A 24,343-nucleotide genomic window follows, 5' to 3' on the forward strand; every position below is an offset into this window, starting at 1 on the left:
TTGTTTTCTATTCCCTGTTTATTTAATGAGTTTATGCTTTTTAAAGTGATACATTTAAAAATACATTTCCATAGGCTTTCTTTATTGTGAAAATATACTTTTAGTATAAAAAGTATTTACTGAATCCTCTTCCATTCCTCTATGTGTATGTGGTACCCTAACTTAAACTATGCTGAATATTGCCTACAGGTTTATCTTCTTTTAGTATTTTTAATTTGTTCTGTCATGATTCACTACAGTCTTTTGGGCCGGGCCCACCTCATAGTCTTTCTCGAAGTTATTACAATCAACACTGAACTGAACATGCCATAGGCCTATATATCTATAGGCATATATAATTGTCACATTCTTGGTTTGTTCTATTCAACATACATGAAGATGTACGAAGTCTTCAATAATCAAACCAGAACGCAAGAGGTTGCAGAATAATACACAGGAATACAAAATAGCATAAACACACTCAAAGTAAAGACGATAACCGACAGTAAAGCAAACAAGGGGTACTAAATAAGACACAGGTGTATTAATAAACCAAGGAAATTAACAAGGAGATTAACAAGAGTAAACTGCAAGGAAACACAAGAAACAAAAGCATGAATGAAAACACTGAAATCTAACATAACCCTGACAATAATATAATATACAGTAGGCTATATTATGTAATAATTTGATTATAGGTGAGCACTGAAGAAAGCAATGTGCTGAAACTTTTGCTCATGCTTGTCTAGTTTTTAATTCACGTGCACTTTTGCAATATACAGTTTATAAAATAAAAATATCTTTTTCTAGACTTTTTTGAGCACAATAATTTCTTCTATAATATGTTTGAAATTTGACATGCATCATTATCAAGTTTGTTGCTCTACAAAAGCTTGCCACCAGGTGGACATTTTCAACTACACTTGTTTTACCTTTACACATTAGATATGCGAATATAGCCAGTACGCTATGTATATGGGATACTATGATTAAATTCAAGTGCTGATAAATAATGCTTTTCTTTTGTATTTATATTATTGAGATTTAAGGTTGTTGTTTTTTTTTTACTTCTTGGAGATACATGCCACTGTTTACTATTATATTATATTATATTATATTATATTATATTATATTATATTATATTATATTATATTATACATCCTTGAAGTATGTTTTTTATTTACCAATCATTGTAATGATGTAAATAAAAATCTCTCTGGAGGAAAGCAGGAGCAGTTCCAACCATCACCATCCGCGAGCATGGCGCTGCATCCCTGACTGAGCTCCTGTGCTCTGGGTGGGGCTTTGCCAGCAGTGGGGCATTTCCTCCAGTGTCGGGTTTCTCCAGCGCACTGGCATTTAAATCTGCTGCAGTGGAAAGCCTGTGGACGACTGTCATCGTGAGTGAATCTGCTCCGCTGCAGGATTTTCGCTCTTGTTTTCTCCTCTCTTTCCAACACTGTGTTTATTGCGTTCGCTGAGTGATACATTGTTGCGTGTAGCGGCGCGCGCTTTTATTCTAACAAAGCCTGAATGAAAGGCTACCTGTTTTGCTATGTTTTTGACCGTAACATATACGCAGAATATTCTATAATGCATCATATTTTTTAATTATGGTCTAGTCTTTTGTGCATTTTGTGTCGTGAGTGGCCTAGAGACTAGGGAACATTTTCAATGGACTCTTAAATACATCTACGTCAGAAAAAAGTCATTCATTTGAATACTGCTCGTTGGTGCATATTGTGATATAATTGTCCAAGGAAAACCGAAATAATCGTGTAAGGTTGCCTATTCTCGAATTGCACCATGTTCAGCTGGTTAGGAACCGATGACAGGAGGAAGAAGGATCCAGAAGTCTTCCAGACTGTCAGTGAAGGACTCAAGAAGCTCTACAAAACCAAACTGCTTCCACTGGAGGAGCACTACAAATTCCACGAGTTTCACTCTCCCGCTTTGGAGGATGCAGATTTTGACAATAAACCCATGGTTCTCCTGGTGGGACAGTATTCCACTGGCAAAACCAGCTTTATAAGGTATGATGTGTGTTTTGGCTCCTGTTAAACAGGTGCTGGTGTCCTGAGCACTGTAAGGACATCAGCCAGGAAACTTTATGATATTTTAATAATTATAATAATATAATATTTAACAGGATACATGTAAGAATATTTTGTGTGTCACGCACCTATTTTTTGTGAAAGATATATTCAGGACCGAGAAGCTTGCAACTGAAAAACACGTTGAAGTAAAATCAGAAAATATTCCCCATTTATGATTTATTAAAAGTCATCTCAAACAGCACCACTTAAATATTTGGTATATATTTAAATAACTGTCACAATCACATTTGCAACATCCAAAACCAGGTTTTCAAGTTCCATGTGAGATTCCTCACAATCCTATAAGCCACAAAATGTAATGACTTCAGTGATGCAGATTTATCATTCATCTGTTTACATGAGAATTTCTGTGTTCATTGAATACAGATCTTGATGTTACATGCTAAACAAAGTTTAACATAGTACTATAATTTTAGCTTGGACAGAGACTGTTAACCTGTCAACAGAACAGAACAGGCCTGGCTCCAGCTCTAAGATGTATCTGTATGACACAATGTCGCTGCTGTGTGATGCTTGTCTGAGGGGTTATTTAAGGCTTTAAGTCTAAAAAGAAATGCAACAAACTACTAAAGTTCACCAGGCAACAAGAGACACTTCCAATGACTCCAGCATTGCCATAGTTACTTGTTGTCACTAATAGGTTCTAGAATGCAGAAAAGTTTAGACATGTAAATGTGGATAGAGTCACACCATTTATCCATTTGAAAAGTCGTCATGTGGTCATTCCAACATTTTTAAGACTAACCTCAAAATTATTCTGATAGATAAGTTAAACGAATAGCTTAAAGTTAGTACTTTGTAAGCAAGTGTGATATTAGGTCTAACAGTTATTTGAGCTTTTTTGTAGGTATTTGCAAACATTCTGAATTCATTAAGCAAGTTGTAGATTTTCTTAAACAGTTATATAATGCTACAATTTTAATGAATCAACTTTTCTTCTAACTGTGAATGATACTACTGTTCAAAATAAAGGTCAGTAACAACATTTTATGAAGGAAATTAATACTTTTATTCAGCAAAAAATGCATTAAAAGACTTTTGAAGAAAAAAATCTATTTTGAATGCATTGAACGGCATTTATTATGAAAAAAGCCTTTAATGTATTACGGTTTCCACAAAAATATCAAGGTGCATCACTGATAATAATATGTTTCTTAAGTGATAAATCAGCATATTAATATGATTTCTGAAGTATTATGTGACACTGAAGTAATTACTGGAGTAATGATGCTGAAAATTCAGCTTTCCCAGAATAAATACAATTTTAAATGTATCAAAATAGAAAAGTTATTTTAAATTGTAGTAATATATCAAAATATGACTGTTTTTACTGTATTTTTTTAGTAAATTAATGCAGTCTTACAGTATGTTGACCATAAACTCCTTTAAACATTTTACCAACCCCTAAACTTTTGAATTTTAGTGTATATATTTTCTGATTCATAATCATCATAAAATGTTATGTCATTGGCTATAGTTAATTTTAATAACATAATCTGGGATTTTTTGAATAACTAGGCCATGTTTGTACTAGAGGTGAGTCTTAAATGTGAGAGTGAGGTATTGTCCTGCACTAGCAGTAACAAATGTGCCTTCTCACTTTGGCTCTGACTCTCTTTCCTCCTGTGCATTATTCATGAGGGTCGTGAGAGCCTCAGTGGACACAGTGTCTGTTCTGCTGACTGCACACATAACTATGAAAGAAAATAAGCTCAACTTTCTCTGTATATTTCCTGAATGTGCGAAAACCCATGAAACACTTCATAATAATGTCATGAGGAGTTTCATGCTTAACACTGAATCTTTTCAACATGGTCGCATAATACAAAAGTGTTGCTCTGATTCATTTTCGTCACTTTGTTTATTATAAATGGTGGAGATACCCCTGGTTTTGACATCACAAAGTTGTAGCTCATGAATGTTAATTAGATTATGCACAAACATTTAAAATTATATGTTACAGTTTTAATAGATTAAATATACAGTACATTATGTGATGTATAGACCAGATCAGTGTATCTACCAAAAAGTTAGGTAATATTTTTTAAATGTTTATTTTCATTTTATACTCAAAAACACTGATATTGTCAATTATTATTCCAATTTAAGATAACTGTTTTTTAAATGTTTATTTTGATTTTATACTCAAAAACACTGATATTTTCAATTATTATTCCAATTTAAGATAACTGTTTTAATATAATTATTTATTCTTGTAACTGCAAAGCTGAATTTTCAGCATCATTACTCCAGTCTTTAGTGTCACATTATCCTTCAGAAATCATTCTAATATGCTTATTTGGTGCTCAAGAAACATTTATCAGAGAAGCTCGCAACAACGTGTTGCTGTAAAATCTGAAAACATTCCCCATTTATGATTTATTAAAAGTCATGTCAAACAGCACCACTTAAATATTTGGTATATATTTAAATAACTGTCACAATCACATTTGCAACATCCAAAACCAGTTTTTCAAGTTCCTTGAGATTCCTCACAATCAAACCACAAAATGTAATGACTTCAGTGATACAGATTTATCATTCATATGTTTACATGAGAATTTCTGTGTTCATTGAATACAGATCTTGATGTTACATGCTAAACAAAGTTTAACATAGTACTATAATTTTAGCTTGGACAGAGACTGTTAACCTGTCAACAGAACAGAACAGGCCTGGCTCCAGCTCTAAGATGTATCTGTATGATTTGGTGCTCAAGAAACATTTATCAATGTGCACCTTAATATATATATTTTTTTATCAATTTAATGCATCCTTGCTGAATAAAAGTATAAATTTCTTTAAAAAAAAAAAAATCGTACTGACCCCAAACTTTTGACCGATTGTGTATATTTTGAGCCAGGGACAGATTTGTTTTAATTTAGTTTTGTGATTTCACAGGGTTACAGAAAAAAGATAACTTCCTCTGTATTAGATACACTGGCCTTCGCAAAACACCCAAATGACGCCAGTGTTCTGTTGACACTCTTGTGTTACTGGCATAAACTGCAGCTAATAAGTTTTCAGCTGAGGCCAAGTGTCCTGTAGTTACTCAAACTCTCCTTTTGACCTACACTGTATTCCAAACAGTCTCAGTGCCGTCACATGTCCACAGCAGGGTTTGTTTGAATGACTCTGTTCCGAGAAGAGTAAACATTATCTTAGCAAACTAGCATTCTCTTTTAGAGTGTTGCTTTAACCATCCGAATCGTGTGAACATGGTCTTATGAAGTGTCCATTACAAGTCTGAGAACACATTGGAATTTTGGGACATGTTGTGATTTGTATTAGTCACAGCGTGTACAAATAACAAGGTCACATGAGACACAGTGACTATACAAATCACAACATGTAAATAGGAAAATGTTGACGTTATTTTGTCACTTATTGGGAGCAGTATGCTAGCTGGAGCCATTTACCTCCAGTCTTTGTGCTAAGCTAGGCTAGCGGTGGATGCGTCAGACAGAGTTACGGCACGCACGGAGATGAAAAGGGTATGTGTGGACTTATCTAACTCTGGGGGATACGGTGAATAAGCTAAAGTCCCAAAAAGTCTGCGTGTTCCTTTAAGTACTGTTAAATTCTTTAAAATGTTTATTTTTATATTTATTTTACACATGATAATGTTCGTTAGAAGTGTTAGAAGTGATCTAAATGAATCTCTTTTTATAGATATCTCCTGGAGCAGGACTTCCCTGGTATGCGGATTGGTCCAGAACCCACAACTGACTCCTTCATAGCAGTGATGCATGGCAACATGGAAGGACTAATTCCAGGAAACGCACTGGTTGTGGATCCCAAAAAACCCTTTCGGAAACTCAACGCCTTTGGCAATGCCTTCCTTAACAGGTTAGATTAAAACATTAATGTTTTATTTTAGCTCTCATGTTTATTTTAAATGATATATATTTATATATATATATATATATATATATATATATATATATAAAAGAGGCAATAAATCAGGTTAGGCTACATTCAAAAGTTTGTCATACAATTTCACAGTTATGAGTCTTTTTTTATTATTAATTGTTTTAGTGTCATAATTCAAGTAATGAAGAAAAGTTTTACATTTGGGTATTGTTTACATTTATGAATAAAAAAAATTGCCAATAAAATTATGCATTTCCTATATATTCTATATTATAAATACAATGAAAGAAATAACAGACTATATCGCACAATGTTAAGGCAATATCCAATTCAGTTTTTGAAGCAAGGAATTTTGATAGATCAAACCAACATTTTTTTGACATAGAAATTCCCTGGGGGTGATTCGTTTTCTTGCCTGAAAAACGTTTCCATAAATCTTCAATAAAAAAAATGTCAGAAGTAACATGGTCTTCCAGACTCATGATGACATCACAGAGGGGGCTGGTGCTAGGCAACATTCCTCCTCTTGATTGAGTTTCCTCATGCTGTCTGATCCACTGACCTCCCGTCACATGATTAAGCCACAGACAGAAAAGAGCTCTCCAGCATAAGCAGGCTGTCATTCACAGTCTGAAAATTACTCAACAATAAAAGTGTGACAGTTTTTATGAATAAATCCCTAAGGATGCAATCGCATGCATGTGATTATTTGTGCAAGTGGTCTGTGCTGCACGTAGTAGTCTGAGGGTTTGGCAGGCTGCGCTGCTTGTTGTGCAAATCAGCAAAAAAAACTCTTTGCCTTTTGCAATCGAGAATCAACCAAGTTGCATATTTTTGAAATTGTCTCATGCAATTCTGTCAGAAGACCAGCAACACACACTTTTTAAGGGATAATTCACCCATAAATGAAAGTACTGTCATCATTTACTTAACCACATGTCAGTCCAAAACTGTATGACTGACTTTCTTCTGTGAGAAGATAGTTTGAAGAATGTCAATATGAAAAACAGCAGGGACCAAAACAATAATGACCTCCATTGTGTGGACAAAAAAAAATAGTTTGAGTTCCACAGAAGAAAAGAATGACATGAACTTGAGTAAATGGTTACAGAAATTTTGGTGAAATTCCTCTTTACCGTCTTTCTGCAAATACATTTTCTCTTCACAGTTTGGTACAAGGAGGTAGTAAACATGCTCATGCGATATTACTTGTCATGCACCCTTTTTGGCTGTGGGTTTATGTAATTTGAAATGCTTGAGACAACTGCCCTGGTTTTCAGATATATTTTTAGATATGTATATAATTTATGAATGCACAAATAGCAGCAGCTCAGTGTACATGGTGTAAACTACTGCATATAATTATACATCAAATTATTTGACAATACAAGCAAGACCGCTACAAATATGGTTATTTTGCAATTAGATCATTTTTTTTATTTTGAGTAGTTTCTCATATTAAATAAAACTCTCCAGCTTAAAACGTTCATATTTGGCCTAAACCGCTAGATATGTTGTACTAGCGTTAGGTTTGTTGCCAGATGTTCAGTAAATGTTCATGCTAGAATGTTCTCTTCAGTGCTTTCAAGTTGTTTGTGTCCAACATGTTCTAATAGTAATGGTCAAAAGAAGAGCAAATGATGTTAGGAAAAAGTTTCCCTAGCCTGAGGTCCTTAGCAATTCACTCCAAAACATGACACAATTTTTCTGGGCCTAGTTCACACACTATAAGCCACAAAAGCCATGCATAACATTTTGGCTTGCTTTTAAAGCGTCTCAGGGCCGACATTTTTTCTCAGGCTATAAAAATGTAAAGTCTTACTTGCTTTTTATGTTTTACCATGTCCAACTTGGTCAAACTTCAGGGGTAAAATAATGGTTTATGGCACTCTGCTCCTTATATCTATGCCAAGTTACTGCAACTTCACAGTTTTGCATATTTAGGACTTTTTAGTTGAGAGCTTGTTGAGCACAAGCTCAAATCAAGAATGAAGCATAAAACTGTTGAAAGTGGGATGAATATTTTCACTTTAAAGAGAGAAGAAGCACAAGCTCAAATCAAAAATGAGGAATATAAGTGTAGAAAGTGGGATGAAGAAGGATTGCAGTGTCCTTGAGTGTGACTCCTGTTTGTTTGGGTTGGCCTTCAGGTTTGTGTGTGCCCAGCTACCCAATCCTGTTCTGGAGAGCATCAGTGTGATTGACACTCCAGGAATCCTGAGCGGAGAGAAACAAAGGATCAGCAGAGGTAACCGACAGCCAAAATGCATAAACGCACATGTGCGCAAAATAAAAATGTCGACTGACCCAGGAGCTATTGTATATACACTACTGTTCAAAAGTTTGGGTCAGGAAACTTTTTTTTTTTACTGTTTTTGAAAGAAGTCTCTTATATAGAAAGTTGCTCAATATTTTTGTGGAAACACTGAAACATTTTTTTTCAGGAGTCTTTGATGAATAGAAAGTTCAAAAGTACAGCATTAATTTGAAATAGTAATCTTTTGTATAAAATCTTACTGATTCTAAACCTTTGAACCGCAGTCTACATGATATCAGATGCATATCCAGTTTCTCCATGGCTTCCCCAAAACTTCTCAAATGTAATTAAGTTGGATTTGCCAAACCTTAATTTCATTATACATGTTTGTACTGTTTTTTTGTTTTGTTTTGTTTTTTTGCAGGAAATATCAAATATTACTGTCACAGTTTCAAATATTAAGGGTTGGAGGTTTAAAGTCGATCATTTTACACATTAGCAATACTAGATGTAATAGCTTACTATTGTTTTGGTTGGTTATACCAGTCCATACCAGAACAGCATATCAAGTTCATGTGATTTAAAATTTGAATACTAGTTCTTTGTTTTCCCTGGGACTGAAAAAGTCACAACTGAAAAAGATGTTCCTTAGGAAATTCTAACCACAAGACTTGATCTTGAAAAAAGTGATTAGAATTTTTTCAGTATTTGTCCATGATTTTCTCATGAAGAGTAACAGCATGTGATGGTGTATTGTGTAAGCGAAGTTTCAATCTGTTTTTAATTGTGATGTGTTGAAAGTCTTAGAACATGGTGAGACGAGGCTTTATCAAGAAGAAGGGTGTTGTTTTGGCTTCTAAACTGTAAGGACATATACAAAATTCAATGGCCTCATAGCAGGCCTTATAGTGTGAAACTAGTGCATAAAACGTAATAGACAAACAAACAATAGTTTTGCACCAAAGGGGTTAGGTTTGCACCAAATATTTTTTCATCCACAGCTGTATTTGTATCAAGGAATGGTTGGTGTGTGCTTCTTTTCGTCCTCTGGTTTGCTGCTTATAGTGATGGATAACAAGTTTGGCAGATATTTTGATACTAATTTGGTTTTATAATACAAGAAAACATGGAAAGCCTGAAAGTTTGTCGGAAAGCATCGTCTCATAAATGACGGAAATTTCTGTCAAACAGTTAAACAGTTGAAAGAGTTAAACAGTTGATAGGAAAACTACCTTATGTTTAAGTGTTTGTACAACTCTTATTAAATAAGTTTGATTGATTAATTAATTAATTAATTTGGTTTTGGTTTTTGGCCAAGTGCTTCCTGAATTTTCAGCCCAGAATTTTCATTTTGGTGTATCTCTACTTTCATATATAAATGACATTTCAGTGATATAAAAAATACTATACAGTAACTTCTAGTTAAATTACTGTACAGATGGCCTTGTAACAACAATTAGCACATGGTTACTTCATCACTCATTCAGAAAACTCTATTGCAGCTGAGGGTAGTATTGCCACTGTGCTTCCTGGCATCAGCACTTTTCATTTTACCCAGTCACCGCACTGAGCCTCACAGACCGAACTGATACACCAGAGGATTATAGACACTCATGTTTCTGAGGCCTGAGCCAAGAGCTGGGCTCCCCAAGGTCATTTCAGATGTGATTTCAGAGAACAAATATTTAGCAGCCCACATTTGTGCAGAAAGTAGTAAATGTTGGTTTAGAGGTGGTCACTTGACAGTAAAATTAATCGTCATCTGATACTTGAGCCTCTCTAAAAATTATTTGTACTACTGCAGAACAGAAGTTCAAGCAGAAGTGTGTCATTTCTGTGCCTATAGAGGCACCAAATGGATGATAGATGCACAGTACTAGTGTATACATTCAATACTGCCTACTATTCAATATATCATGTGAAACGGTATGCATTATGTAATGATAATCATTTCAAACAGGAGTATGCTACAGTGTTGTCATATTACATTTGGCGTACTGCAGTCATCTCAGAAATGAAAACTATTTTGCATGCATCTGTGTTTGTGTAAGAATGTTTTAACTTTTAGTCGATCAAATATTTGGGGGAAAAATGTGATGTTAATAGGATGTTTACTGGAAAAGGAAGGCCAAGCACATTGCATTGTGGGATACAGTGACCCGTAGTGTGCTTTGGTTGAATACTCCACATTTTTGGCAAATATACTCCAGATATCTCATCTATATACATACTTTTTTTTATTCAGTACATACACAGTATACACTACCATTCAAAAGTTTGGGGTCAGTAAATTTGAAGGATTTACTCATTTTGTTCAGTAATAATGCTTTAAATTGAGCAAAAGTGACAGTAAAGGTTTATAAAAGACTATTGTATTTCACATTTCAAATAAATGCCATTCAAATAAATCTAATTTCAAATTCAAATGTGATATTCTATTTCAAATAAATGCCATTCTTTTAAACTTTTTATTCATCAAAGAATCATGAAAAAAACAATGTATCATGGTTTCCAATGTTTTCAACATTGATAGTAAGAAGGTAATATTTCTTGAGCATCAAATCAGCATATTACGGTAGAATGATTTCAGAAGGCTCATGTGAAACTGAAGACTGGAGTAATGATGCTGAACATTCAGCTTTGCCATCAAAGGAATAGATTACATTTTGAAATGTATTAAAATAGAAAACAGTAATTTTAAATTAATAAAATGTTACACTATTACTATTTTACTGTGCTTTTGATAAATACAGCAGTGATGAGCATAAGACTTTTCAAATATATTTTGCAACATTTAAAAATGTTACTCAAACTTTGGAACGGTAAAGTGTACAGTAGTATTCACAGTGTTTGCACTCAGTTGACAAATGCTGTACTTGCAGTCTTTCTTAGGTAAACAGTGAAAAGTATTTTAACATCAAAATAATTATGTTTAAAAAAAAAGTATACACAGAGTAGACATGTTAAGCCCGACTTGATCGGCCCAATGGAGGCATTCGGTCATCGGGTGAAGGTTTTTGCGCGATACTGTCTTTCCTCTTGGCAAAGTAATTTGATTAAATGAAATACATTTTCTCATACGTATTTTCTCGTTATTTCATCTGACTCCATAAATGAAAAGGTTTTAATGATATCTGTGCATCATTAAATGTAGTGAATGTTTGACTATTCTTTTTAACTCTTTACTGAAAGTAATGTCAGAGTCCGTTAGAATAAAATCAAATGTTTACAATTTATTATGTTAGGTAAAAGTATCATGCCAATTTCATAATCAGTTCAAAGATAATAAATACAAAACATCAAATGCTCTGGAATAAAGAGAGAAGATGCAAACCTTGACATTAGGAAATACATAATGCTGAGGGTCTCGGTCACTCTCAGCATCACGGGCCAATTCGAGCTACAAATCGCGCTGAGCCTCTTGTTGCCTTTCATTATATAGACAGAAACTTCTTTTCACATGGAAATAACAATGCTAACAATGAGAATTTGCATTCGGAGTTTACACCTTTCGAGAGCAGGAGGCCATTTGCATGGAAGACCCACCCTCCTTTGTGTGCGAGTTATCTCTAAATTCTTAAAAACTTTATTACCTTTTGTTTTACTTCTTTGGAAATGAGACCTTTGTACCAGTCGCACTGAGACATTTCAAATGATACCAAACATGTGTAATACTCTATGATAATTATTCACATTAAACCATATAGATTCTTGGGTGAATTTTGGTGATTTCAGCATGAGGGAGAAGGGATGGGGGAAGAGGGAAAGAAATGTAGATTAGGATGATTCTGATAGTGCACAAGAGTGAGTTCAAATGTTAATTTCCTTTGTTCTCTCAGAGAGTTTCCCTCTCTTCCAGGTTTTCCAGCCTTGATCAACATGTGGTGCTAAAAGGGTTTTAAATTGACTGATAATGATTTTGATGTGTGCTAGTCTGTAGCTATGGCTTTAAAGAGCTGTTGATTGCAGTGAACATGTTGTTGTTGTTGAGCTTTTAAAGTTGCCATTGAATTGTGGATTGAGTCATTTGGAGTGTTCTCACACATGAGGGCATGTGATAAGAGCAAGCGGTTTCTTGCCAACTACTGGCACCTTTACACCAAACTGCATTCTGCTTTATTCATAGCATTCGTCGCTGTCCGATGAAAACCGCATATGTCCATTTTGCTGATTTTGAGATTTTTCGACGGATAGAATGTCCAGGTTCATTTCCGGCAAGCAGTATGCTTTACATATCTAAATGACCAATGAAAAGTTGTGAAATCATGTCATCTGATTTTCACGTATATACATTTGGTGTCAAAGCTGTCAATCACGCCGCGTATCTCCCGCCCTGTGGAGGCATCTCGCGGGTCTAAGAGTCTCTGGTAGCTCAGCATTGGATAGCCGAATAACTCTGTGAGGTAAAGTATCAGCAAACGTTTGTTTTTGACAACTGTTCAAGTTTATTATACATTTGCAATATATGTACAACTGTTATTTACCGGTAAATGGTCTAGACGAAGTAATTGTCACTGTTTATTGTGGAGATGTTAACGCACGGGCCTGTTAACTTAAGCAATACTTTTAAGGTAGTCTAATATTTTTCTGACTAATAAATTACTGACACAGTAAAGGGTAGATTTAAATAAAGAATAACGAATTTTAAATAAAGAAGAAACTAAATTTAAAAAAAGAACAAATGAAATTTAAATAAAGAAAAATGACATTTAAAGAAAGAAAAAACGAAAATTAAATAAAGAAAAAAACGAAATTTAAATAAAGAAAAACGAAATTGAAATAAAGAAAAACGAAATTAAGTTAAATTAAAAACGAGATTAATTTAGATTGATAACGGGTAAAAAGGCTATAGCCTACATGTTGGGTCCGTGTACTTTTTCGTTCATTCATTATTCTATTTCGGAATGAAAGATGAAATGTAAAAAAAAGGGTGCATCTTGTTTTTTTGTTTAAAAGAAAAAAACAGAAATGGCTATTTTTTTTTTTTTTGTACATAGCATAGCCTACTTTGCTATGATTTTAGTATCATAATGATTAATAAATGCACGCACAATTATCCGTGAACTTGATTTGAAGCCTTTCAACTTGTGTGTGCAAAATTCAGAATTAAATGAATGTGCAGCAATTTGTACAAATAGAGTCTGTAGGTCTACTATACTGTTGAAAGTATGAAAAGTGAACAGCACGAGTAATAGGATGCACAATTTGAGACGGGTCAGACATGATTTTGACCACTTCATTAAGTTTGGTTTTGTAGAAAGCCTTTCTTTAAAGTGAATTTCGTTTTGTATAAATTGTATCTTAATTTTAATCAATTTTTCATCAACCAATTGCCTGGAGTGGATTTAATAAATAAGAAGCATATATATATAGCAGACAATATAATCATGGAGGCGCCCGCGCGGTCACTTGCATTGCACGTTAAGTGGAGTGCATCTCATCCTAACTTAACGAAACTCAGTGTATGCCTCACACAGACATGAGAAAGACATCAAATACACAAAGCTTGAAAAGTCTTTAAACGAAATAATTCAAAACGAAAAGAAAAAGGCTACTCTCTGATTATGTATGATTATATGATCATATAGCCTAGCCTATTTTGTGAATTGTTCATTCCCGGTTGGCACACATTTTGCTGCCCTTACAAAAGTGCCGCTCTAGGCAATTGCCTAGTTCGCCTATGTACGCGCCGCCCCTGGGGTCAGCAATGAGTGTATTGATTCATTGTCCCTTCATAGTTTGCAAGAGACATTTAATAAACTGAGCGTATTTAATAAACTGAGACGTAGGCTATTTAATAAACTGAGCGTAGCCTATTCATCTGTCAATATGAAACGCGACTTGGCCATTCTAATTAATGATCGGAAGAACGCGTATCGACCACCGTTACTGTAAAATATGCACGTATGTCCATTTAAACTCGATTTTGGTCAAATGTGGATTATATCATTACACTGGCAAGAATATGGTTACATTTAAAGATGCCGTACCAAGTATGACAACGCTACGTTCAACTGCTTTTGAAATTAGGTGTTTTTTTCACTTCCTGAAAAGTAACCGTTTTGGACATACGTGAGTTTCATCGGGCAGCGACGCATTAATCTAGTGTTTTGCGATCAATCTTCCTGCTTGAACATGAGTTGCTAGAACAGTTATCTCTTTCACTTTCTCTATTCGTCTGTCTCTCTTTTTTTCAGGATTGAGAATCAAGAACTGGGGCCGGTTGCATAAACCACTAAGATCTTTTTTCTTTTTTTTCCTTTAAGACTGCTCATAACTTTTTTTTAAATCAGTTGCATACAAATGTAGATTGGCCTAATTTGATACTGAAAAGTAAGACTGAATGCCAATTGACTAACTGCTAAGTGGACCTTGCTAGATCTTAAGACACTGTCTTAACATAATGGCTATGTTTATACAACTCTTCATAAAATTTAGACTAAACTGCTCGATTCATATGGATTAGTTTTATGATCTCTTTATTAACTTTTTGAATCGTCAAAAAAGTGGTAGTTGTGTGGAGTGTCAGTGTAGGGACAGAAATCTTAATTTGGTTTGAAGATGAATGAAAGTCTTACGGGTTTGATGACATGAGGGTGAGTAAATGATGACACTTTTTTTTTCATTTTTGGGTGAACTAATGCTTTAAAGAATCAGAATCAGACCCAGATTAGTTAAATTAGCATCCCTGCTGTCTTCATTTTCTCTCTCCAGAAGTCTCATTTACACGTCAGTGTGATGGTTGTATTTAGCAGGACGTAATGAGAAAATGTCTGTCATGTGCCCTCTGTTCTTTGATTATGTCAAGCGTGACTGTGGAATTTCTCCCGCAGTCACATGAGATGACAGTGAGGAACGTTCTCTCTCATATTCATGACTACAGGGAGCTCATTTCGCTTCTTCCTGTAGGCAGTGGTTCATATGCACTCAATTAAATAAGTAAGCCAAAATGTCTGTTGTTCCTGGATTGCCTGTGTGCTCTGTGAGATTTGTTTGTGAGGAGGATTTGGCCAGGTGTGTTCAGCCAGGTGCATGTGTTCATGTTTATGCTCGCTGTGTGTGTGTGTCTGTAATTATAGCTGCTCTTATTGTCTTTCTACTCAGCCTTGTCCCAGACGGCACACCCACAGGTCTTTCATGGTCGTCATTTGATAATTTTTTTTTAAACACGCACAACATAAAAACAGGCTGAAACTGTCAGGTCTGATTTTCTTTCTTGCACTCAATTCTGTAGTGTTTATAAAGAGCTTTACAGAAGATATATAGTGGGTCCCAAGAGTCTGAGACCACATTAAAAATCTGGGATTCAGAATCAAATTTAAACCTATACATAAAGTTTTAGGATTTTGAAATATTTAAAACATGATGACATGATTTGATATAAAAGTGACATAAGAAACATAATAAGATTCAACACTAATTAAGAAATTGGGCAATTTATAATTCTTAACTTACTTTTTCAGTTTGACGACTTATGCTAGTAATATTTGTTATGGGGAAAGTGTTTTAACATAGAAAAATACAAAAATAAAGCATTTTCACTTGAGATCTTCTACTTGTGGTCCCCATTGTACATGTAGAGAAACATTTACATAGACTTTTTTTTTTAAGTCTCTAATGCACACCAAGGCTTTATTTAATTGTTCAAAAAAATAAATACAGTAATATTGTGAAATACTACCAATTAAAATAACTCTTATCAATTTTATTATTTATCCCTGGGATGGCAAAGCTAATTTTTTTAGCATGATTACTCCAGTCTTCAGTGTCACATGATCTTTCAGAAAACATTCTAATATGCTGATTTGCTGCTCAAGAAACATTTCTTATCATTAGCAATGATGAAAACAGTGATGTATTATTTTCAGGAGTCTTTGAATAGATTAGAAAGTTCAAAAGACCAGCATTTCTTTGAAATATATCTTTTTTTCTAACAATCTAAGTCTTTACTGCCACTTTTGATCAATATAATGCATCCTTGCTGAATAAAAGTATATATTTCTTTAAAAAAATCTTAATGACCCTAATATATAATCATAATTTGGCTAGGTGAGATTAACTCAGCCTTTTCCTGACAGCACCTGCAGTATCAATGTCAGAGTAACCTTACTGATGTAAAGAATAGAGCACCAGCACTAAAAGATGCTTCCTCACCCAGATGACTCCATTAATAACGCCTGAACAGTTCTGACAACCATCAGCACTTTTTCATCCATTACAAGAATGGCATCTCGCAGAAAAAACGCATTATAAACTTTGTCTGACAAACACCGACACAGCATACAGTATATTTGCAATATAGCCGACCATGATACCAATATTAAAGTCGTATTTTTGTATGTATGTGTGTGTGTGTGTGTGTATGTATATACTGTATGTATATAAACTACGTTTTTTGTTTTTTTTTGCAGTTGGGCCCATATGATCCTAGTTACTCCACTGCTTAGAGAGTCATTTAGTAGAGAATGGCCATTAGCTTCATCATTCAACTTTTCATCGCTGTAATACTGTAGGACCCCTTATCCCTTTCTCCCTCTCTTCTACTCCATTTTCAAGTGTTTGGCAGTGCAGCGTGTTTCTGAGCGTGCAGCTGTAAGGCTCTATTGACCGCTTGCCAGCACTGCTCCCAAGATAGCTTTATCATTCCCAGCTCTCCTCTACCTCCACCACAGTCAGGTGCTGTGAAATAGACCTTGTTTCCTTCAGGAAATACTTCCTGCCAAATCCAATCACTGGAGTTCTGTTGTATTATATGTTCAGCTGACTGTTTAACAGATGAGAGTGGCTCCGGTGTAGGTTTGTAGATAAGCATTGGTCACTTAAATTGCTCTGTTTGTGGTTAAGGTTCATTTAATGGCATTACTGTTGTAGTAGAATACTGTTAAATAATACCTTGGCTCTGAACCACACAGAGCTCAAAACCTCACACCTGATGCTGTTTGTCTTGAATTAGAAAAAGGTTAGGGGCTCAGATTGCAACAATATGTGAAACACCTTGTAGCCTACATTGAGATTAAAAAGTCTTAATTTGACATTTTTATGACTTAGTTGACTTAATTGACTTAATTCCTATTGACTTAATTATTGAATGATGTAAATTATGCATTAAACTTGCTGTGAAAATGTTTGCCATTTAGTCGCATCAGACATGTTTTGAACTGTGTTCGAAATCGCCCCCTATACCCTCATTCATTATTCCCTACGTTATTCCAGTAATATAGTCCACTTGAAGGAGTGAATTAAAACGAGTGAGTGAATTCGGACTCTGAGAGCCCTGGAAGGGCTGCAGTTTTTGCATATTTTGTGCTTGCTGTTTAATAATTCATTGAAACATTGCAAACTGGCAGCTCCAGTAGTAATGAAAAGATCTATACTGAACTCTGTCATGGAAACTAGCATGTATAAACTGTAATTAAACAATTTAATAATCAATTAAAAAGAAATTTGTACCTGTATGATATTGCGCTGGACCAGCGCGGTTTGTAAAATGGATGGATGATTGATCCAGCTGCGGCGCCATCTCCTGGCAAGACGCAGGAATTCATTCACCGCGCGACTCACAGTGCATTATGGGTATTCTCTAGCCGTTGAGCCGCATCAGTTGTACCAGAGAAGTTTCACTCTCAGTAAACTTCCGGCTTCTGAACTGGTTGCAGTTCCACTCTGATTCCATATGAGGGCGCTCACAGGACGAGTTCAGAATGAATGGAGGTCAATGGCGGTATACCCCTCAAAATCCACTTTTCTCAGGATATAATTTTTTGTCTAGTAATTTGAATGTTGTATTCGAAAGGAGATGCAAAGAAATTACACATTGCTGGGTGTTAGATTTTTTAGAGTCACTTATTTGCTTTAAAAAGTCTTTCAAAATGTCAATGACGTCAGAATGCTGACGTCATTAGCAGAATGCTAGCGTGTTATGGGCAACAACAACTCAACCTGTAAGAAATCAAAACGACATAAGTACTCGTTCATTCAACTTTCGACCTAAAACCCATGTTGAACTTGCAAAATCTACAATCAGATCTGAGATTTCTCAACGGCAATCGGGTGAAAGAGACAAATTTAGCCGTCTAGCTCCATAGACTCCCATTCATTTTGCTCTCATGGGCGATCGCCCCCAGTGGAACTCTGGTGGTACTACAACCAAAATTCGGTACAATAGGGCTTAATAGGGAGTGGGCAGGCTCTCCGTAGACGGGCTCTGGTTGTACACTTGTTATTGTGGTGCATTGTGGGATTGAATGAGTGCACTCAATAACTTCCACAATGGTTTCAGACGGCTGTCCCCTCAAATAGTGCCCTATTTAAGGGTATGGGGGTGATTTCGGACACAGCCTTGGTGTAGTCTGATTCACAAACAAATGATTCTTATAAGATGGTTCTTTTCAGTGAATCAGTACTATCCAGCACAATCAATAGAGTCTGAGTCATGAACAAATGATTCTTAAGAGCTGGTTCTTTTTAGTGAATCAGCAACATCCAGCACAACCAATGTTGTCTGATTCATGAACAAATTATTCTTATGAGCTGGTACTTTTTAGTGAATCAGTAACATCCAGCACAACCAATGTTGTCTGATTCATGAACAAATGATTCTTATGAGCTGGTACTTTTTAGTGAATCACTAACATCTGACACAACCAATGTAGTCTGATTCATTAACAAAGGATTCTTATGACCTTGTTCTTTTTAGCGAATCACTAACATCCGGCTCATACGGTGTAATCTGATTCATAATCAAATTACTCATATCAGCATGTTCTTTTCATTGAACCAATAACACCCAGCACAACCATTGTAATCTGATTCATAAACAAAATGACTCTCATGAGCTGGTTCTATTTAGTTAATCAATAACATCCAACACAGCCATTGTAGTCTGATTCTGAGTCGCTTCTTTTTTTGCGAATCAAAAACATACAGCACAACCAGTGTAGTCTGATTCTTGGACAAATCAGTTGGATCTCTTAATGTATAGTTCAAATGTTGGGTTACCAGTTTGAATCAGTCTGACTTTCACTGAACTGAATCCATAGGAGCGGTTACTGAATCAACATTTTAAAGGTGTGGTTGATTATGATTTCACTTTTTTAACTTTAGTTAGTGTGTAATGTTGCTGTTTGATCATAAACAACATTTGCAAAGTTACAACGCTCAAAGTTCAAAGTAAAGGGAGATATTTGCTTTTAAAGAATTCACTTTTTAACAAACGGCTGGTAAGGACTATACACAACATTCCTCCCGGGTTAGTGACATCACTAACCCTAAAATTTACATAAACCCCGCCCCCTGAACACGATTTATAGATTTTCAAGACAGAATATGCTAATCAGTGACTAGAAGGTAACTACACATAAGCTACATAAATTCATCAACTAACCATTCAGAAACGTCCTGTTGCATTCTACATGTTGTCACCTCTTCTTGAGTCTCTCCATCATTGTCTGAATCCGGTTTGAACATAAAAGGCTAAAAGTTTTAGAAATTTTCAGTGCATGTCCATGTGAATGCAAGCTGTTGAAGCTCCGCCCTCTGTGCGGGGAGCAGCAGCTCATTTGCATTTAAAGGAACAGACACAAAACGGTGCGTTTTTGCTCACCCTCAAAAAGTGACAATTTTAACATGCTAAAAAAATATCTGTGGGGTATTTTGAGCTAAAACTTCACATACACACTGGGGACATCAAAGACTTATTTTCCATCTTGTGAAAAGGGCATTATACCACCCCTTTAACCGAACTGAAAGAAATCATTAGTTTCAATGATGTCCGTATAGACATTGTCCATTGAAATTATGTTTTTTGTGATTGTTTTTTTTGTTTGTTTGTTTTTTATTGTGCATGTTGTATGATTGACATATTTTTAGCATCTTCATCAGTTCAGGACGTTGCAGTGTAGAAATGCAGCACAGCATCAGCCAAAACCATTTTCTTTCATTTCCCTTTTCCCCCATGTTTTTAAAAATTTTTTTATTATCTATTCATTCCATACCGTATTTCTCTTTCTAGTGCCATTAACTACCTAAACTTTCCCTTTTATCATTCAAGGAAGAATTTGAGACATTTCTAATTAAAAGTCTATCCTATTTTTCCTGTGTAACTGTAATTTGATATCTTTGTATCTTTTTCTTCCCATGAACAGTTGCTACAGAAGATGGCTGTGGTTATAGCAGCCTGCATAAATGTCCTTATGGAGGTATTGTAGATATTGCCGAACTACTGTTAACACCTGCAGCTTATTACGCCAATGAAGTTCCAGCACTCCAGACCTGCTGTGAAATCACAGGGCCTCCTGATATTAACACTCAGATCTGTCCCTCTTCAACAATATAATCACATCTGTAATGCCAAGCCCAGTTTCACCGCTGTTATTGTCCTGCTCTCAATGACACCGTCTCATGTGTCTGTTACTGTAGATGTTGTCTTTCTTAGATCTTTGAGTTTGCTAGTCTTAGTCTGAAGTTACAACAGTACTGGATAGAGATCTATAAGTTGTTGAAAAGAAAAAACACACTATTGCAGGTGACAATAAAGCCTCTCCGTGTGAAACTGCCAAATCGGAAGGGATGGTCCACCCCATTCCTGTAGGCATGGAATCTTCCTGTGGAAGAAATGTTTATGTCAGCCATATTCCATGTCACTGATTTGAAATATTAACACACTAATTCCTCCCAACAGAACTGCCAACTTATAACTTATGGAAATATACTCTCTTTTTTTCAATCACGGTCGTGCCAAAACCCTTTGGGTATAAAGGTGGTGCACTGACGGTGTAACTCGCACTAATCTGGATGATGTTACAGAAGATATACATCAGAACAAAAGCAATGACAGATTGACCTAGCTCAAAAGCAAAGCTTGGTCAGTCATCATTGCCTTTTATCCTTTCAGAAAAAAAAACTTAACATTCCAGGGTTGAATATATTAGTTATTCATAAACCTTCATATTGTTCTCCCATCAAGTGTGTCCCAAATGGTAATTATTGAAATAGTAGAGCCAAAAACTTAAAAAATAAAAATAAAAGCTAATTCAAAATATTAATTATAAAAACTATAACAGGGCTCCAGACTAACATTTGAGAGAAGTTTGAGATTTGAGAAAGTTCTATGATGGCACCAGCACCTGATTTGGTAGCGCTGGGGTTAAATGTAATTTAATTTACTATTGTTTTGCATTAATATGTGCAGCAATTTGACAGTACATTTGACAGTAAAGCACTGAGCTAGCTGAAATGCAGATAACAATAAATATTATTAACAAAAGTAACATGTAAAAACTAAATATAATGCAAATAATTTTTATTTTTGGTCATCATGTTAAAATAACATTTAAATTGAATAATATTTATAGCTTTGAAATCCTTGAAAAAGGTTTCACTCTCAAAAGATTATATGAACCCTGAAATGAAACCATTTCTGCCACAATACCATGGTTACAGTTAGCGTTACTACTTAAAGCCTTCTATAACTTGTTTGTTCATGACACAATGTTTCTTTTGGTTTCCGCATTAGCGCTGTTTGATCTGATATCTATGGTTAATAACAGAGAATTCTGTGAATGCTTCTCACTAGATCTTGCAGCGATAATAATACTGCAGTGAATTCAAATGCTTTCTTACTGGATCTCCTGGCGGCTGGCTCTGTGTAAAAATTGTGTCGTGATCGATCTCACGGCGTGCTGTCTAATGGGCTGATAAATTGTCCGTTCTGCACAGCTCAAACAAAAAGCTCGGTTTCACTGTGCTTACTTTTTGTTTGCTGTTTGATGTTTCTCATATTCAACAGAAATGGCAGCTCTTATCAGTTGGTCACACCAGTGCTACCTCCAACAAAATGTACTCGAACTAGCAAGAAAAAAGTTGCAAAATGCTACCATTTGGTTGCAGTCTGGAGCCCTGTATAATAGTATAATAATATAAAAAATGTATATACTATTATTAAGAATATTTAAAGTATTTATATAATATTATAATATGTATAATATTTTGAAGCTTTTATTTAATATTTAAATTTTAGTCTTTTTCTTTTTACTAGTTTCCGTTTTTAAATTATTTCTACATAGCTTTTTAATTTTTAATTTCAGTTTTAGCATGTAATGTAGCATAAAGGTGGAGTGAGGGGACAAAAATATGAGTTGAATATTTATGAGTATCTTTTCAAGGTTTTTCTTCTGCCAGTGTAAACTTTATATCTAGCAATATTCTGATTTTCTTGTCACAGTGTCCTAACCGGTTGCAATGGGATAGTAATTTGTCTGTCACCACTAAAAGCAAACACTGCACAATAACTAGCCTATCTCCTGTTGAGGCTGATTAGGACACAGTGGTGTGGTTTCTGATTCATTTGAAATGTATTGCATTGGCATAACATAGCCTATATATTTTTTTTATTCATCAAATGTCCTAGAATCAAGTCTTTTTTATCCTCTGTTCCATTGCAGCAATGCAAATGGATTTGAGATATCGCATCGTGCATTACAAGACTAATTAGACCGTAGCATTAGGTTCATTTGAAGGATTCTGCTTTTGCCATAAACATCTTCAGTACTTGATGTAGACTTGACTTACAGTAGAAGTATTTACAAATGCCTGAAAATGCATATACTGTTTTATTTTATTGCTTAGTGCATCTAAATACATAATTTGCTTAAAATGTTTCCGAAATATTCTACATAATGCAGCCTTTAAAATGAATCATCATCTTGCTGTCCTCTTGAATGGTGGATTTGCTGTTTGACTCGCTGCATCCCCAGAGAGAGCTGCAGAAGCCATTAACTGGCAGACATTAGATCATAAAAACCACAACAGGCCTGAGCATTTTAACGATACTTGGAAAAGAGTCAACAGCTTCAGTGCTATTGAGCGTCTAACAAGGTCATTTTACCCATTCTGATTGGCCGGCTGCCTCTCCGCATTCGTGCTAGCATCCATGCGGTACAAAAGCTTTGTGAACCGTAGATATTGGACAGGATATCAATCTCTTTTCCAATCTCTCCTTCAGGCTATGACTTTGCTGCGGTGTTGGAGTGGTTCGCAGAACGCGTGGACCGCATCATCCTGCTGTTCGACGCCCACAAGCTGGACATCTCGGACGAGTTCTCTGAGGTCATCAAGGCCCTCAAGAACCACGAGGACAAGATCCGTGTGGTGCTCAACAAGGCCGACCAGATCGAGACGCAGCAGTTGATGCGCGTCTACGGCGCCCTCATGTGGTCTCTGGGGAAGATCGTCAACACACCTGAGGTGATTCGTGTCTACATAGGCTCCTTTTGGTCGCATCCATTGCTGATTTCAGACAATCGCAAGCTGTTTGAGGCGGAAGAGCAAGACCTGTTCAAGGATATCCAATCGCTGCCCCGCAACGCCGCCCTTCGCAAGCTCAACGATCTGATCAAAAGAGCTCGTCTGGCTAAGGTAAACTTTTATCACTTTAACCTATGAAGTTTGTCATGTAATCCAGCAAACAAATGACCCACCTGAGGTTTTATCTAAGACACTGAATTTAAACATTTATTTGCATTTAAACATTGATAAAAGCATTATAATATAACCATTAGTATTTTCTGGAAATTACTTGTAAATGAAAAGTCATTTACTGATCCTCATGTCACTCCAAACTCATTAGCTGTTATTTTTCCTTGGAGCTCAAAAGAATACATTTGAAGAATCTTTTTATGCAGCTATTTTTCATATAATAGTTACAATAGTGACCATGGCTATGAACTTTTCTTGTATATGTGTAGATTCTCCTTTTGAGTTAGACAATAATGTCAGAATGTTCATTTTTGGGTGAACCAATCCAAAGTTCCAAACACTTGATGAGTTCTGAACCAAACGACTACTGAAACCAAAAGCTGGATATGGCTAACAAACTGCTTAATGTTCGGCAAGCAAATTTTGTCAGAACAAAGACAAGCTGAGTCTTAGCACTTATGCTTTTATATGTTGATGTTCAAAGGGAAACTGTTTGGTGTGTGTGATTCTGAATAAAAGGTCTGTTTCTTCATTTATTCAGTTAACATGTTTCTGTTCCAACGTGTTTTTGATGTGGTCCAGCATATAGCTCTAGTGTAAAAGTAATAGCAGTGTATACATGCATTTTGTGTGTTTACAGGCA

The 24,343-nt window shown here is 35.5% G+C and overlaps 1 protein-coding gene across 1 annotated transcript in view; it reads left to right on the forward strand.

The window, feature by feature from the left end:
* The first annotated feature begins 1,247 nt into the window (after positions 1-1,247).
* ehd3 (EH-domain containing 3) overlaps positions 1,248-24,343 on the forward strand; it is a 28,711-nt gene continuing 5,615 nt past the window's right edge. The window contains exons 1-4 of the mRNA XM_079888201.1: positions 1,248-2,012; positions 5,769-5,945; positions 8,120-8,217; positions 23,228-23,640. Of these exons, the coding sequence (XP_079744327.1) occupies positions 1,786-2,012; positions 5,769-5,945; positions 8,120-8,217; positions 23,228-23,640 (915 nt within the window). The 5' untranslated portion in view covers positions 1,248-1,785. The remainder of the gene's footprint in view (positions 2,013-5,768; positions 5,946-8,119; positions 8,218-23,227; positions 23,641-24,343) is intronic.

This window comes from Squalius cephalus (assembly GCF_949319135.1).
Source record: "Squalius cephalus genome assembly, chromosome: 12".
Classification (NCBI taxonomy): domain Eukaryota; kingdom Metazoa; phylum Chordata; class Actinopteri; order Cypriniformes; family Leuciscidae; genus Squalius; species Squalius cephalus.